This window comes from Balaenoptera musculus, chromosome 2 (genome assembly GCF_009873245.2).
Source record: "Balaenoptera musculus isolate JJ_BM4_2016_0621 chromosome 2, mBalMus1.pri.v3, whole genome shotgun sequence".
Classification (NCBI taxonomy): domain Eukaryota; kingdom Metazoa; phylum Chordata; class Mammalia; order Artiodactyla; family Balaenopteridae; genus Balaenoptera; species Balaenoptera musculus.
In genome coordinates this window covers 128,651,679-128,665,654 of record NC_045786.1, presented here as the reverse complement: position 1 = coordinate 128,665,654, position 13,976 = coordinate 128,651,679, and the positions used below count along the sequence as shown (strand labels likewise).

At 39.7% G+C, this 13,976-nt stretch overlaps 1 protein-coding gene and 1 pseudogene across 1 annotated transcript; both read left to right on the top strand.

Annotated features, from left to right (window-relative positions):
* Positions 1-2,805: 2,805 nt before the first annotated feature.
* Positions 2,806-3,410, top strand: LOC118889913 (annotated as a pseudogene).
* Positions 3,411-5,484: 2,074 nt separating this feature from the next.
* LOC118889912 (nuclear cap-binding protein subunit 2-like) lies at positions 5,485-5,961 on the top strand. The gene has a single exon (XM_036842045.1). The coding sequence runs from the start codon at positions 5,485-5,487 to the stop codon at positions 5,959-5,961; it is 477 nt and encodes a 158-aa protein (XP_036697940.1).
* Positions 5,962-13,976: the final 8,015 nt, after the last annotated feature.

The window sequence follows — 13,976 nt, the reverse complement described above, 5'->3', positions numbered from 1 at the left end:
TTTCCAAAACCAGCAGAAGATACCCTTCAAGAGGCCAATATTGTATCTAAAATGCTCTATTCTGAACCAATGCCTGTCCAATTTCATGAACCTCTTGGATGAGATCTATAGCCTTGGTAGACCTCTGGGCCACAAGATTTCCCTACTTTCTATACTTCTTATGAAATATGAAGGGAAGATGCTGAAAGAGAGAAGAAATCAGTCCAGAATTCCCCTTGGGCAGTTAGGGTTTCAATTCTCCAATCAAAACCAAAGTTTTCTCCTTGATTTACATTATCTAATAACGTCTTGTTCTGAGAGGGAAACGAATAGGCCAAAATGGGCTCTGTGTGAGGACAGGAACTATCAGTTTACCAACATAACAAGTTCCCATTTAGTTTGCAAGGAGTGTCTAGTAGCTCTTTCTATACTAATCCAATACCAGTCTTAAAGGGTCCCCTTAGATCTGTTTTTAGTCAAGATACCCCCTAAGGCATTGTCACATAGTGTTGTAATATTTTGGCTCCATGAATCAAGAATGATCCAGGGCCAGGCAATGAAATTTGCAAGTAGCAAGATCATTAGCAAAGGGACATCCCTGGTGGCACAGTGGTCAAGAGTCTGCCTGCCAATGCAGAGGACACAGGTTCGATCCCTGGTCCAGGAAGATCCCACATGCTGCAGAGCAACTAAGCCCGTGCACCACAACTACTGAGCCTGCGCGCCACAACTACTGATGCCCGCACGCCCTAGAGCCCGTGTGCCACAACTACTGAGCCCACATGCTGCAACTACTGAAGACTGCCTGCCTAGAGCCCGTGCTCCGCAACAAGAGAAGCCACCGCAATGAGAAGCCCGTGCACCACAACAAAGAGTAGCCCCCGCTCTCCACAACTAGAGAAAGCCCGCGCACAGCAACAAAGACCCAACGCAGCCAAAAATAAATAAATAAATAAATAAATTTTTTTTAAAAAAATTGAGGCTTTATAGGGAACATAGATAAAGGTAGCCTTATATCAGCAAAAGAGGCAATAAGATAGCTATAAAAACAAAAATCAAAAGAATACAGGTTAAAACATGACAATATATGGTCTTATTCAGTGGATCTTGGGTAGAAGCTGTCTATGTCTCATGTAGTCTTCTGTTTTATCTGGAAGTCTTGGATGAATGGTGTCTCTTTCCAAAGACTTTCTACTTTGGAGGGTTCTTAAGAATCTTCAGTTTGAGTTCTCCTGCAGTGACTTTATTGCAGTGATTCAAGGATGGTTTATGCCTCTTTAATTAAGAGGCATGAATCCAAGGAACAATGCTTTGGAATATCACTACCATTCTAGTTAGCTAATAGGGTCTTTTCCGCCAGGGTTCAAGAGCTGTCTTTCTGTTATATTTCTTCCAAAGGCCAGATCTTCAAGTTTTAGGTCATAAAAGGAATATTTAGATGTTTAGGAAAGGCTACTCATAGTTGCTGATAAGACTGTGTGTACTATATGAATTCCCTGCATGTCTACTTGGTCATGTCTATTTGCGATAAGATGGACTCTAAAATTGGGGGAAATATTCCTAGATGCATGGCTGGCCTGTTAGTAATCCATGAGAAGAGAGTCAGTGAAATTCAGAAGAAAAACTGAGTTCATTGTCATTAAAGTCAATAGCAATGTCTTAGGACATAAAAATACAGGAGTCTCTAAGACCTTTGCTAATAGAGTTTTGGAATTCGATTTGTATTTTCTGCCACTCCTGAAGATTGTACATAACATAGAACAGTGAAGTTTCTGTTTAAGTTGCAGGCTTTGCAACGTTCTTAAATAATAGTCTCAGGAAGGGGAATGAGATTAGAGACATAGGTTGGAATTCCACAGGTCAGAAACAAAATCAAATAAGTTTGTTTGCTATTGTTGGAGCCATAGCTCTCTGACAAGGAAAAGATTCGATCCACCCTGAGAATAAGCAAACAGGAGTTTGCCTCTGTCTAGAATGTAGAAAGCTGGAAAGAGTTTCACTTCCATCCTAACAACAAGAAAATGCCAGATAATGATATTTCTTAAACCCATTCAAGACCTGAGGTCATAATGCAACCAAAAAGACTGAAACCCAAAAAAAGACATACCCTTCCAGGAAGAGATGGGACATGAGCACTGACTCACGTATGGCAGAGTACTGGGGGAAAAAAAAGACACTAAGTGCCATAGATGCCTGTAGGAAGAATCCAGCTAATATTTATAATGAACACTAAAGTTGGAGTGTGGACTACCATGAGAGGATAAAGCCGTAAGAGCAGTAGACACAAATGGAGTTCACACATACTCACAGGATCTTCTCCATGAACCTCCACCAGCTGCTGACAAGAATGATTGAAGCAGAGCAGGAAACCGGCAAATCCTCCTTCAGTGAGGCATGAACGAAGAGAAGTGGCCACCACTATGCAAACCCTTGGGACTTCCCTGGTGGTCCAGTGGTTAAGACTCTGAGCTTCTACTGCAGGGAGCGAGAGTTTGGTCCCTGCTGGGGGAACTAAGATCCCACATGCTGTGTGGCGTGGACAAAAAAAAAAAAAAGTGCAAACCTTATCCAGTCCCTATTCCCCTATGGACGAAGAGACTTAAGATATTGGAAGAGCAGAGAGAATCCTGTAATATCCAGGGCACTGGTGATGACCCATTGCAACTGGGGAAAATGTAAAGGAAAAAACCCTCTACTGCTGAGAGTGGAGCAAGAAACAGTCCTGTGCCCAGATCACTAAAGATCTCCTAGGATTAACAGAAGGGCAGAAACTCTCTCCTATACAATATCCACCAAGGTCTGGCGGCAGCCATCCGGTGAGCCGAGATGCGCGCTTACAAGTACGTCCAGGAGCTATGGAGGAAGAAGCAGTCAGACATGATGTGCTTTCTGCTCATGGTGCGTGCTGGCAGTTACTGCCAGCTCTCTGCACTGCGCCAGGCCCCCCTGCTGCCCCCCACACCAGGCCCAAAGAGTCGCACAGGCTGGGGTACAAGGCCAAGCAAGGTTATGCCATATACTGGATTCGCGTGCATCACAGTGGCCGCAAACGCCCAGTTCCTAAGGGTGCCACCTACGGCGCGCCTGTCCACCATGGTGTCAACCAGCTGAAGTTTGCTCGAAGCCTTCAGTCTGCTGCTGAGGAGTGAGCTGGACGCCGCTGTAGGGCCCTGAGGGTCCTGAATTCTTACTGGGTTGGTGAAGAGTCTACGTACAAATTCTTTGAGGTTATCCTCACTGATCCATTCCATAAAGCTATCAGAAGAAACCCTGACCCCCAGTGGATCACCAAACCAGTCCACAAGCACAGGGAGTTGCGGGGACTGACATGCGCAAGCAGAAAGAACCGCAGGTTCCACCACACTATCCGTGGTTCTCGCTGCACAGCTTGGAGAAGAAGCAATACTCTCCAGCTCCACCGCTACCACTAATACAAGTAATGTTTGTAAAATTCTTACCTAATAAACAGTTTAGGACATTCGTGTCTACTTAAAAGTGTTTTTTAACTTGTCTGTTTAACTAGTTGTCTGCAGATTGACTCATTGAATGCACTGTCAAATTATGAAAGTTAAAGTGCAATCATGTTTGAAGACTTTAAGTGATGGTATATCTTGTTTCTAATAAGGGAAATGCCTGTGTTTTTGCTTTATTAGGGAGTTGATATGTCCGTGTTTAAAATGCTGTTTGGTACAATCGGTGTAAAATAAATTCTGTAAAAGAGTGCAGAAACTAGTCACGTAGATTTGTTGGTGCATGTGATGAAACCTACAGCTTTACTGGGTGATGCAATGCTCTGCTGGTTTACTCTGAAGTGGCTGTTTTATGGAGTTTGGCAAGGACAAACTTTTTAAATTGGATTTTCCTTGGAATTGTGAAGGATGTTCTGATCCTTTATCATGATCATATGCAGAAAAATAATGAAAGTTGACTAGGGCCCACATTTTTAGACTTAATCTAATATTCCATTTGTGTAACTGTTGCTTCTGAACGGTGAAAAGTAATGCCACCATTTTTAAGAGAATTGAATAAACCTGTTGCAAGAGGGTTCTCTTACAAATGAAACAGATCCTAGTTAACCTAAATTAAATTGCCTTAGCCTCAATGGTACCTCTGAAATTCACATAAAAGGTGAGAGCCCCTGGTTCAATCCCATGACTCTGGGATCTGTAGAATACTTAACTTCATGCAAAATAGCCATGGTATTTACACAGGGGTATCTTGAAACTAATGGAAATTGAACAGTAGATAAATGAGAAGGGAGTTATTAGCCCTAAGGTTTGTAAGCTAGTGATGCTAGGATTGGGAAATTGGTGTTCAACAGATACCTTTCAAGTGTGGGATGACAGAAAAAGCTTGGATCAAAATTTTAAATGTTTTATCTGTAGTATTAGTTTGTGACCATTATGAACTCTCTAAGCCACCTTAGGGGGGAAAATAGGGTTGGTTTTATTTAAAAGTAACAGTGCTAAGTCTAATCAGTGTTATCTTGGGTCAAGCCACTTTATCCATTCCCATAAGGCTACTGAGAAAAGTCATGTAGTTGGTGTCAGTACAAGTTCAATTGGTTTCAAAAAAAAAAAAAAAATCCACCAAATACAAGGCAGAGTTTGACGGCCAAAGGAGATTGAGCAGGATCATTGAGAAAGCTCTACCCCAAAAGACCTAGATACACTGCCTAAGATTGAGACTGGACAAGAAAATAGAGAATCCCCTCTGTCCTCTACCATCAGGCTATTACACACCAAGTAATAAGCTACAGCAGCCTATCCCTTGGGGAGAGGTAAGAGCACGGAGAGAGATCACCTCTGTGGCAGTGGCACACAGGGAAAACTGAGGTAAAAAAGCTGAGGGTAGAATTGAAACATTAAGAGAAATCCATTAATACTAAGCCCTTCCTCTAAGCACAAGGTAATGCTAAAGGAAGTTGAAGTTTGTAGTGTGCTTTGAAGGTAACCACAAAGCAATAACAAAACCCAAACTCAACTCAAATCCTGACTATATTGACTCAGTCCCCTGTGCAAACAGCCTAGAACGAGAAGTGTGCCTATTTCCTGGCCTAAGTACTATTTACCTTAGTCTCTACTATATTACACAAGAAGTACATCTTTCAACAACAAAAAAATATGAAACACAAAGACTCAAATGAAAGGAACCCACTGTGTAGAGACAAAGGAATCAACAGAACAGACACAGAGATGAGACAGATGTTAGAATTACCAGAGGGGGCATTTAAAATAACTATGATTTATATCTTAAAGGCTCTAGTGGAACATTTGTGAGGTTTCAGCAAAGTGATAGAAACTCTAAGAAATAAAAACTATTAGAAATAAATTTTAAAGTCTATTTAGAATATAGATAGCAGAAACACAGACGAAGGATAGGCTCATAAATAGACTCAACATAGTTGAGGAAAGAATCAATGAACTTGAAAATAGACCAATAGAAATTAGCTAAATGGTTTCATTATTCTTGGAGTGACGGCGCCCTCGGCCACTTCTCTGCACTATGTCAGGTGGCCTCCTGAAGGCACTGCGCAGCAACTCCTACGTCAAGCTGAGCCAGTACTGGGACCAGCACTTCTGGCTTGACAATGAAGAACAGGAAAACTTACTGAAGAAAAGCTGTACATTGTATGTTGGAAATCTTTCCTTCTATACAACTGAAGAACAAATCTATGAACTCTTCAGCAAAAGTGGTGACATAAAGAAAATCATCATGGGCCTGGATAAAATGAAGAAAACAGCATATGGGTTCTGCTTTGTGGAATACTATTCAAGAGCAGATGCAGAAAATGCCATGCAGTACATAAATGGAACGCGTCTGGATGACCGGATCATTCGCACAGACTGGGACGCAGGCTTTAAGGAGGGCAGGCAGTATGGCCGTGGTCATTCTGGGGACCAGATACGAGATGAGTATCTTCAGGACTACAATGCTGGGAGAGGAGGCTATGGAAAACTGGCCCAAACCTGTGAGTGGTGAGAGCCCCATCATGAAAAACTCACTCCTTTGGCCTGTTGAATTTGACGTGCGTTACCCAAGGTCTGCAAACCTTCCCGTTTTTACCAAGCTTTAATCAATGTCTCTACTGAGCTGGAAGCCTCTTCATGGTTTTCCTCTTAAAAATTATTAAAGGACAGAATCCAAAAGAATGCCTTTAATTCTATAGTCTTAGCATCTTGGTCGTGTGTCAGATTACCAGAATAATTTACCAGGTCAAAAATTGTGTTCCTTAGCAACAGACTTGATGTATAATATTGATCTATCAGCCAAAAACACACTTCTTTTAGGAAGATTGGGAAAAAAAAATTTAAGTGTTTAGCATGTTTACATCTAAGTAGGTCTACCTTGGAGCCTGGAATTACTATTTTTAAAATTTTAAGCTTGCATGAGATAAGTTTAATAAGTGGAGTTTTGCTATGTAATGTAGCTTTGCTCTAAATTAGGAATAGACGTTTGATAACTGAATTTTTTTCTATGTTGAATTTTAATCTCGAAAGGAAAACTTAAGAGTCAAGGGAACTTCCTAAATAGTTGGTGCAAAAGTAAGCCTTAGACAGTCGCAGGGGACACCACCTCTTATATGCTTTATCTATCAGGAAATTAGGTCAGGACTTGAAGGGTATTTACTAAACACATTTTTCAAAATATGTGTTTCAGCTAACACTAAAAAAACCAAGGGTCTGTATTACAGGGAACCTCAACTACTCTAAGGGCGGGGGGACGCTGTCAGTAGGAAATGGGGAGGAAATATCAGGAGATGTGAGTTAAAGCATTGCCTTGACATGAAGTTTGCTGTGAGAGCCATCAGATCTATTTTTTTCATTTTCAAACTGATCTTGGGAATTGAGTGGGTTTTTTTGTTTTTTGTTTTTTGTTTTGTTTTTTAAAAAGAACTTAAAGATCAAGAGAATGCTTAACAAAAACAAAATCAGAAATGCTTCCCTGGGGAAATGTTTTGGCTAATTGTCATACTGAAGTCTGTCTTGTTTTTTCCCTAACTGTGCTAAGTTTCAGAGCCTGGATAGTGAGCTGGTGGGCTCTACAGAGAAGGGAGTCTAGAGGATTTATTTTGCATTTGTAAGGCAAGGGAGAATTTCTCTAATATTATGTGAACTATTGCTCATTTTAAACTGGTAGTCTAGTATAATTTTCCCTGATATAAGTGAAATTTTTTCATCTAGCAACAAAGTATCTCCTAATTTCCAGTAGCTTGTGAAGTTGGGGCTGAAGTATCTCAATGTGAACATCTTTCAAGTTACAGTAAGTGTATGTTTTCTCAAATTTAAACTGGCTATTTGAACTTTAAAAAATATCTCTAAATTAGTTGTAAGTATTTAGGAAAATATTTGTAAATATCTAATTTAATGAGTACATATAATTCATTATTAAAATCTTTTTACACTGTAGTTTGAATTAATATATTATATATTTTGCAGTAAAACATAACTCAGATTTCTATAGGCCTTAAAACCACAGCAGTGGTTCCTATTTGAATTGTCTTCTGTAAAAGATTTCAATAAAATTGGACCAACTTAAAAAAAAAGAAAGAAATTAGCTAAATGGAACATGATGATAAAAAAAGAATTTAAAAAAACAGAGAATTCAAGATCTGTGAGACAATAATGAATGTTTAATCTACAAATACTGGAAGCCTAGAAAGTGAAGAGAGAGAGAACAGGACAGAAGAAATACTGGAAGAGTTCATGGATGAGAAATTTCTAAAAATAAAAAAAGACATCAAACTACAGATCAAGATGATCAGAGAATCCCAAGTAGGACAAACACTGAGGAAAACAAAAACAAAAACAAAAAACTTCTGAAACCAAAGATAAAGAGAAAATCTTAAAGGCAACCAGAATAAAAAGATCTATTATATATAATGAGACAAAGACTAACATTAGCAGGCTTTTAGTCAGAAACTGTGCAAGCCAGAAAACAAGGGAAGCACTTCTTTACTGAAAGAAACTGTTGGCCAGAATTCTATACTCAACAAAAAGTATTTTTTTCAAAAATGAAGGTGAAATACTTTTTAGTTCAGCAAAAGCAGGCCAAATTCATTACCAGCACATCTGTGCTGCAAGATATGCTAAAGGAAATTCTTCAGGTAGAAGGAACATAATATCAGAGATTTAGATCTACATAAAGAAATGAAAAGTGCCAGCAATAGTTAAAATGAAGGTAAATGTAAGTTTTTGTGTTATTTTTAATCATCTAAAGATAATTAACTGTCTAAAGCAAAAACATAGAAATGTAATGTGGTTTACAACACAAGTAAAAAGTATGGCATTAGCACAAAAGATAAGAGAAGGAAACTCTCTCCTGCATAAAACCTGCCAAGGATATAAGTCAAAGTTTGACTGTCACAGGAAAGAAAGACAGGATCACTAAGAAAGTCCTGACTCTGAGAAAGAAAGACTATTCATTGGAGGAAAGGCAAAAAAATGTTCTTTTCAACAAATGATTCTGGAACAAGTGGACATCCATACGAAAAAAGAGAATTTACCATACTTCACACCATTTACAGAAATAAATCCACTGGAGAATGGATCACAAAACTAAATGCAAAACCTGAAACTATAACGTGTCTAATGGAAAACATAAAACTTGTTATCTTGGATTCCTAAATATGACGCAAGCCACTGCCTAGGGGAAAGTATTTGTAAAACACATATCTGATAAAGGACTTATATCTAGAATATAATATTAACAATTCTCAATGTTCAATAATAAAAAGACAAAGACAAGTTTTGAATGAGTAAAAGATTTGTGTAGACACTTCACTGAACAAAAATTTTAACTGTCAAGTAAGCCCATGAAAAAACGCTCAACATTATTTGTCATGAGAAAAATGCAAATTAAAATACAAAGAGATACCACTACATAACCTATTAGAATAACTAGAAAAAAAATTTTTAACTGACAATACCAAGTGTTGACCAGGATGTGGAGCAACTGGAACTCTCATACCTTGCTGTATGAGAAGGTAAAGTCACTTTAGAAAGAAGTTTGAAAGTTTCTTACAAAGTTAAACATGCACTTACCATTACAGCCCAGCAATACCACTCCTAGGTATTTACTCAAGAGAAATAAAACCCTATGTTCACATAAAAGCATGTATGTAAATGTTTGTAGCAGCATTATTTATAATCACCAAAAACTGTAAATAACTCTTCCTCAACTCATGAATGGATAAGCAAATTATGGTACAAGCATTCAATAAAAAGAAACTATAGATATATACATGACACAAATGAACCTCAGAATAATTATGCTGAGTGAAAGAAGCCAGGCTTGAAGGCTACATACTTTATCTTCTGTTCATATGACATTCTGGAAAATGCAAAATTATAAGAATAGAAAACAGATCAGTGGTTTCTAGGGGCAGAGGCTAGAAGGAGAGTTGCTGACAAAGGGTAATGAGGGAATCATTTCAGGTGATAGAAATGTTCTATATCTTGATTCTGGGAGTGATTACATGACTGTATGTGTTTGTCAAATCTCATACAATTGTACACTGAAAGAGAAACTTTTTCTGAATGCAAATTATAGCTCAATAAATTTGACTTTTAAAAATACCTTTGCCAGTAGTTATGAGAAATCTGTTTGGAGGTGTCTATCTACTACCTTCACAATTTTACCAAGATTATGCTGGTGACAAATGAGTCATGAACCAGAAACACCCTCAGTAGTTTGACACCAATATAGATTAAGTATAGTACCCAATTTATCCTTACTCTGGTGGACAATTTCATGAAAATTTTTTGCAAGGTCCCATTTGAGCACCTCTGTTGCTAACAAGAAGCCAGAGTGCCAGAGACTATTCTCGTGTGATTTGCATCCAGATTTCTCCTAGTATCTTTTTCTGACTCTGAAGCTAACCAGTGCCATTCTAGAATAGATTTTTTGAACCTCTGCAAAAACTTGGTCTCAGGGTTCCATATGGGCTAGGATATTAGCAAGGGCTGCCTATGAGGCATAATGATCAGCCTGAGCATTTCTTTTAGCTTCCATGTTTTCCTCCTTTGCATGAGCTTCTAGCTTTAGAGTAGCCATCTCCTTAGAGAGCATTAGATCACTCGAAAGTTCTTTAAGCTGCTGACCATTTTTAAAGGGTTTCCTACCAAAGTTAAAAACTTTTGTGGGGGCTTCCCTGGTGACGCAGTGGTTAAGAATCCGTCTGCCAATGCAGGGGACACGGGTTCGATCTCTCGTCCGGGAAGATCCCACATGCCGCGGAGCAACTAAGCCCGTGCGCCACAACTACTGAGCCCGCGTGCCTGCCTAGAGCCCGTGCTCCACAACAAGAGAAGCTACGACAATGAGAAGCCTGTGCACCGCAATGAAGAGTAGCCCGTGCTCGCCGCAACTAGAGAAAGCCCACGCACAGCAACAAAGACCCAACACAGCCAAAAATAAAAACAAATAAATAAATTTATAAAAAAAAAAAAAAACTTTTGTAGTATCCAAAGCATTTCAAAACCATGAACTTATCCAAAATCATATCTACTCTCATTGTATGTGTTAAATCTCCTAGCCCTAGCTAACTGACAAGCTCTGATGGGTACAATGAGTCCTGGCACCTACACAAATTTTGCCTCTGGCAAGAGGTCATATTTTGAAGTGTGAAGTCACACCTGTTATAGTGCATCCAACCTGTTTCAGTTTTAAGGTATGACTTGTCAACAAATAAGATTCAGTCTGAATTTCCTGAAGTGATTTTAGTAAATCAGTTTGGGGCACAGTTCACAAGCAGAGGTTGAACATTTATGAGTTTCTCCTTCTTCAGATTATGGAAGAATAACAGAATTTTAAAAACCACACTGATGACTGGAAGAACACAGTAGGATTTCATAAGAAGTAACCCTACTTGCTGAGAGTGTTGCACGTTATCAGTGTGCAATGAAGATTATACAGCATGAGGGACCATTAGGTTAAAGGACACCCTAGATCCAAGTCAACAGAAACCTCCACTAGTTTAGCTGCTGCAGCTGTTGCCCTTAGGCAAGGCCAGCAGGTTTTGCCACTGAGTCAAGAGACTGTAGTAGCTATTGGTGTTTGATGAATGCCAAGAAGGTGAAAGAGAACTCCACGGTCTTGTTCAAGGGTTTACAGAGAAGTGGTTTGGTTACCCATTACTTAGTAAAATCATATGATGGTAAGGCAATTTCAGTAGCCAGTGAGATCCAGGAATCTTCTTAAATGTCTCTTTGTACTAGTCCAGGAAATTTTTTAACAGGTTGTAGTCTGTCAAAGGTAAGGGATTTACTGCTGGATAAGTCATGTTTTAGCTAATAACAAAATTGTAACTTTGGTGGGGGGGGGGAGAAATCTTACATCTTTCCAAGCTAAAACAGTAAATCCATAGCAGGATTAGTCTTAGAGCACACCTCATCTTTGGAACACAACCCAAAGGTCATCCACAAATTACATGAGAACAGAACCACAAGTTGTGGTTGAGGACTTGTGAAAGGAAGAAGGATACCTCAATAAACTCCCGGGGCCTAATGGTTCAGGTATATTATTGACTTTCCCAGGAGAAGGCAAATAAGCACTGACGACTTTGATCTAAAGGGACGCTAAAGAAAGCAGAACACGGATCTATAGCTATAAAACATACAGCCTCTAAGACACCAAAGATGAAATAGTCTTTGGGTTTGCTACTATGATGTGTATAATAAGAAATCTGACTGGCCTTTGAATGCAGCTGTATTGCCCAGTGGTAGAAATAACCCACTAGTTCTGTACCTATGTAACTGTCAACCTAAATAAAGAGGTAAAATGGGGCAAGCTTGAGTTACCAGAAATTGAGTTTATTCAGGAATAGCAGAGGAATTGCAGTTTGGGGAATGCATGCTGCAGCAAGCTACAGGTAAGTCTGTTGAGGGTTTGGGGAGGACTGTATTTATTCACAGGGGTACAAAGATTGGGGAGTCCAGCCAGAGTCCAAGTAGTAAGTACGTTGGCTTGAGGATGGGGAGAGATTCTTAGTAGATGTTCATGGGTCAGGAGATAAGTCTCAGTCTTCTGTAAATCAGGCTTTTAGGAAAATCAGTCTCTCAGTTGTTAAGTTCCTTTCTTCTGATGGTGCATGCATGAGATTCTCCATTTCATATCAGGGTTCCATTTTAGATTGAAATCCTTTTACATAACCGTACCCTATATGAGTAGATGTGGCTGAAGGGTGAGGCAAGGAGGGGGGGAATTGCTAGGCTGATACTGCTGACTATGATCTAGAACAGCATAGTGGCCTAACCTAACATCCCTTCCAAATTTGGAAAAGTTTGTGTATAAATAAAGAGAAGGAGGAATCTTCTTAGCTGAGGTAAAGGAATAAACAAATGGGTTATGCAATGAGGGAAATACAATGCTACATTAACACTTCAGAAGAGGCTCAGAGCAAGAAATGATATTGTCTCTTAGCTCAATCATACCGGATGCCTGAAAAGGTGAAGCTATGTATTGTTGAGATCATTTCTGCTTTTGGAACCTGACAGGATCGAATGGAAGCCTGTAAACCTGACTGACCTCACCCTGGAAGCCATTTTTGTCATGTGATAAGATGATGGACTGGACTAATTATTAATGACTAAATAGGACTGTAGTAATGTGCCAGTATCTTTTGACTTTATTTTTCAGGCTACATCTACCATATTGTACACTGGCATTGTTAGTAAGATTATAACACTGAATATAATACTGATATTGATAGTCAAATGTATTAGGAGATAAGAGTTAAAATCCTGCTGTCTCTACCCATCACTGGCTGCTCCAAATGTTAGGCGTATAAAAAGAATGATGGCCAAAGGCCAAGGGGTGGCCTGCTGTGTAATAAAGAATTTCACTGGCCTTTACCACTGGCTCCTGGGAGAGAGACTCTGAATCCTTGCAATTTCCTGAGTGATAGGAGTTTCTTTGTTATTTATAAGCCCCTTGGATCACACCTGAGTTTATGCTAAGAGATAAGATGATTCAGGATGGGGCCTGGTCACCAGAAAGACCAGCCATGTGATTAGATAGTTGGGAATTTGAACCAGCCTGACCTCAGGGAAGGAGAGGAGGACTGGGAATTGAGTTCAGTCATGTGGCCAATAATTCAATCAATCATGCCTCTGTAATGAAACCCCAATAAAAACTCTAGCTTCCTGGTTGGTGAACACATCAATGTGCTGCGAGGGTAAGGCACCCTGACCCCATAGGGAGAGGGTGGGAAACTCTGTATTTGGGACCCTCCCAGACCTCACCCTATAAGTCTCTTTACTTGGCTGGTCCTGATGTGTATCTTTTATAATAAAATTGTAATTGTAAGTATAACACTTTCCTGAGTTCTGTGAGTCATCCCAGTGAACTATCAAACCTGAAGGAGGTGATGGGAACTCCCTGGATTTGTAGCCAGTTGATCAAAAGTTCGGTGGCCTGGGGCCCTCGCTTTGCAACTGGAGTCTGAAGTGGAGCCGTTGTTATGGACTCTTCCCTTTAACCTGAGGGTCTGACACTAATTCTGAGTAGTTAGCATCAGAATTGAATAGTTTTGCAGCACACCACTTGGTATCAGAATAAGAGTGTAGTGTGGAAAGACTATCTTGTTTATGGCCCCCAGGACCTGAATGAATTTACATCCCTGCCCACTGGGTTTTCTGACTGAGAAGATAGGACTGGAACAAGGACAAGAACAAAGTATAATAATCCTCCCATTCATTAGCCTATGAAATTACCCAGCCCATAAAAACTAACCATGGCATATTTCAGGGCCTCTCGCCTTCTGAGGTGGCCCACATTCTTTCTGTGAGTGTGTTTCTCTCTAAATAAATCCACTTCTTACCTATCACTTTGTCTCTCACTGAATTCTTTCTGCGAGGAGACATCAAGAACCTGAGCTTCCTTAAGTCCTGAGACCAGGTGTGTAATCTCAAAAGACCGTGGGTTCAAGTCTCAACCTGAGTTGCAGTTTCTAATAGGAACACCATCTATAGCGTCTGTAAATTCCTCTAATTTCC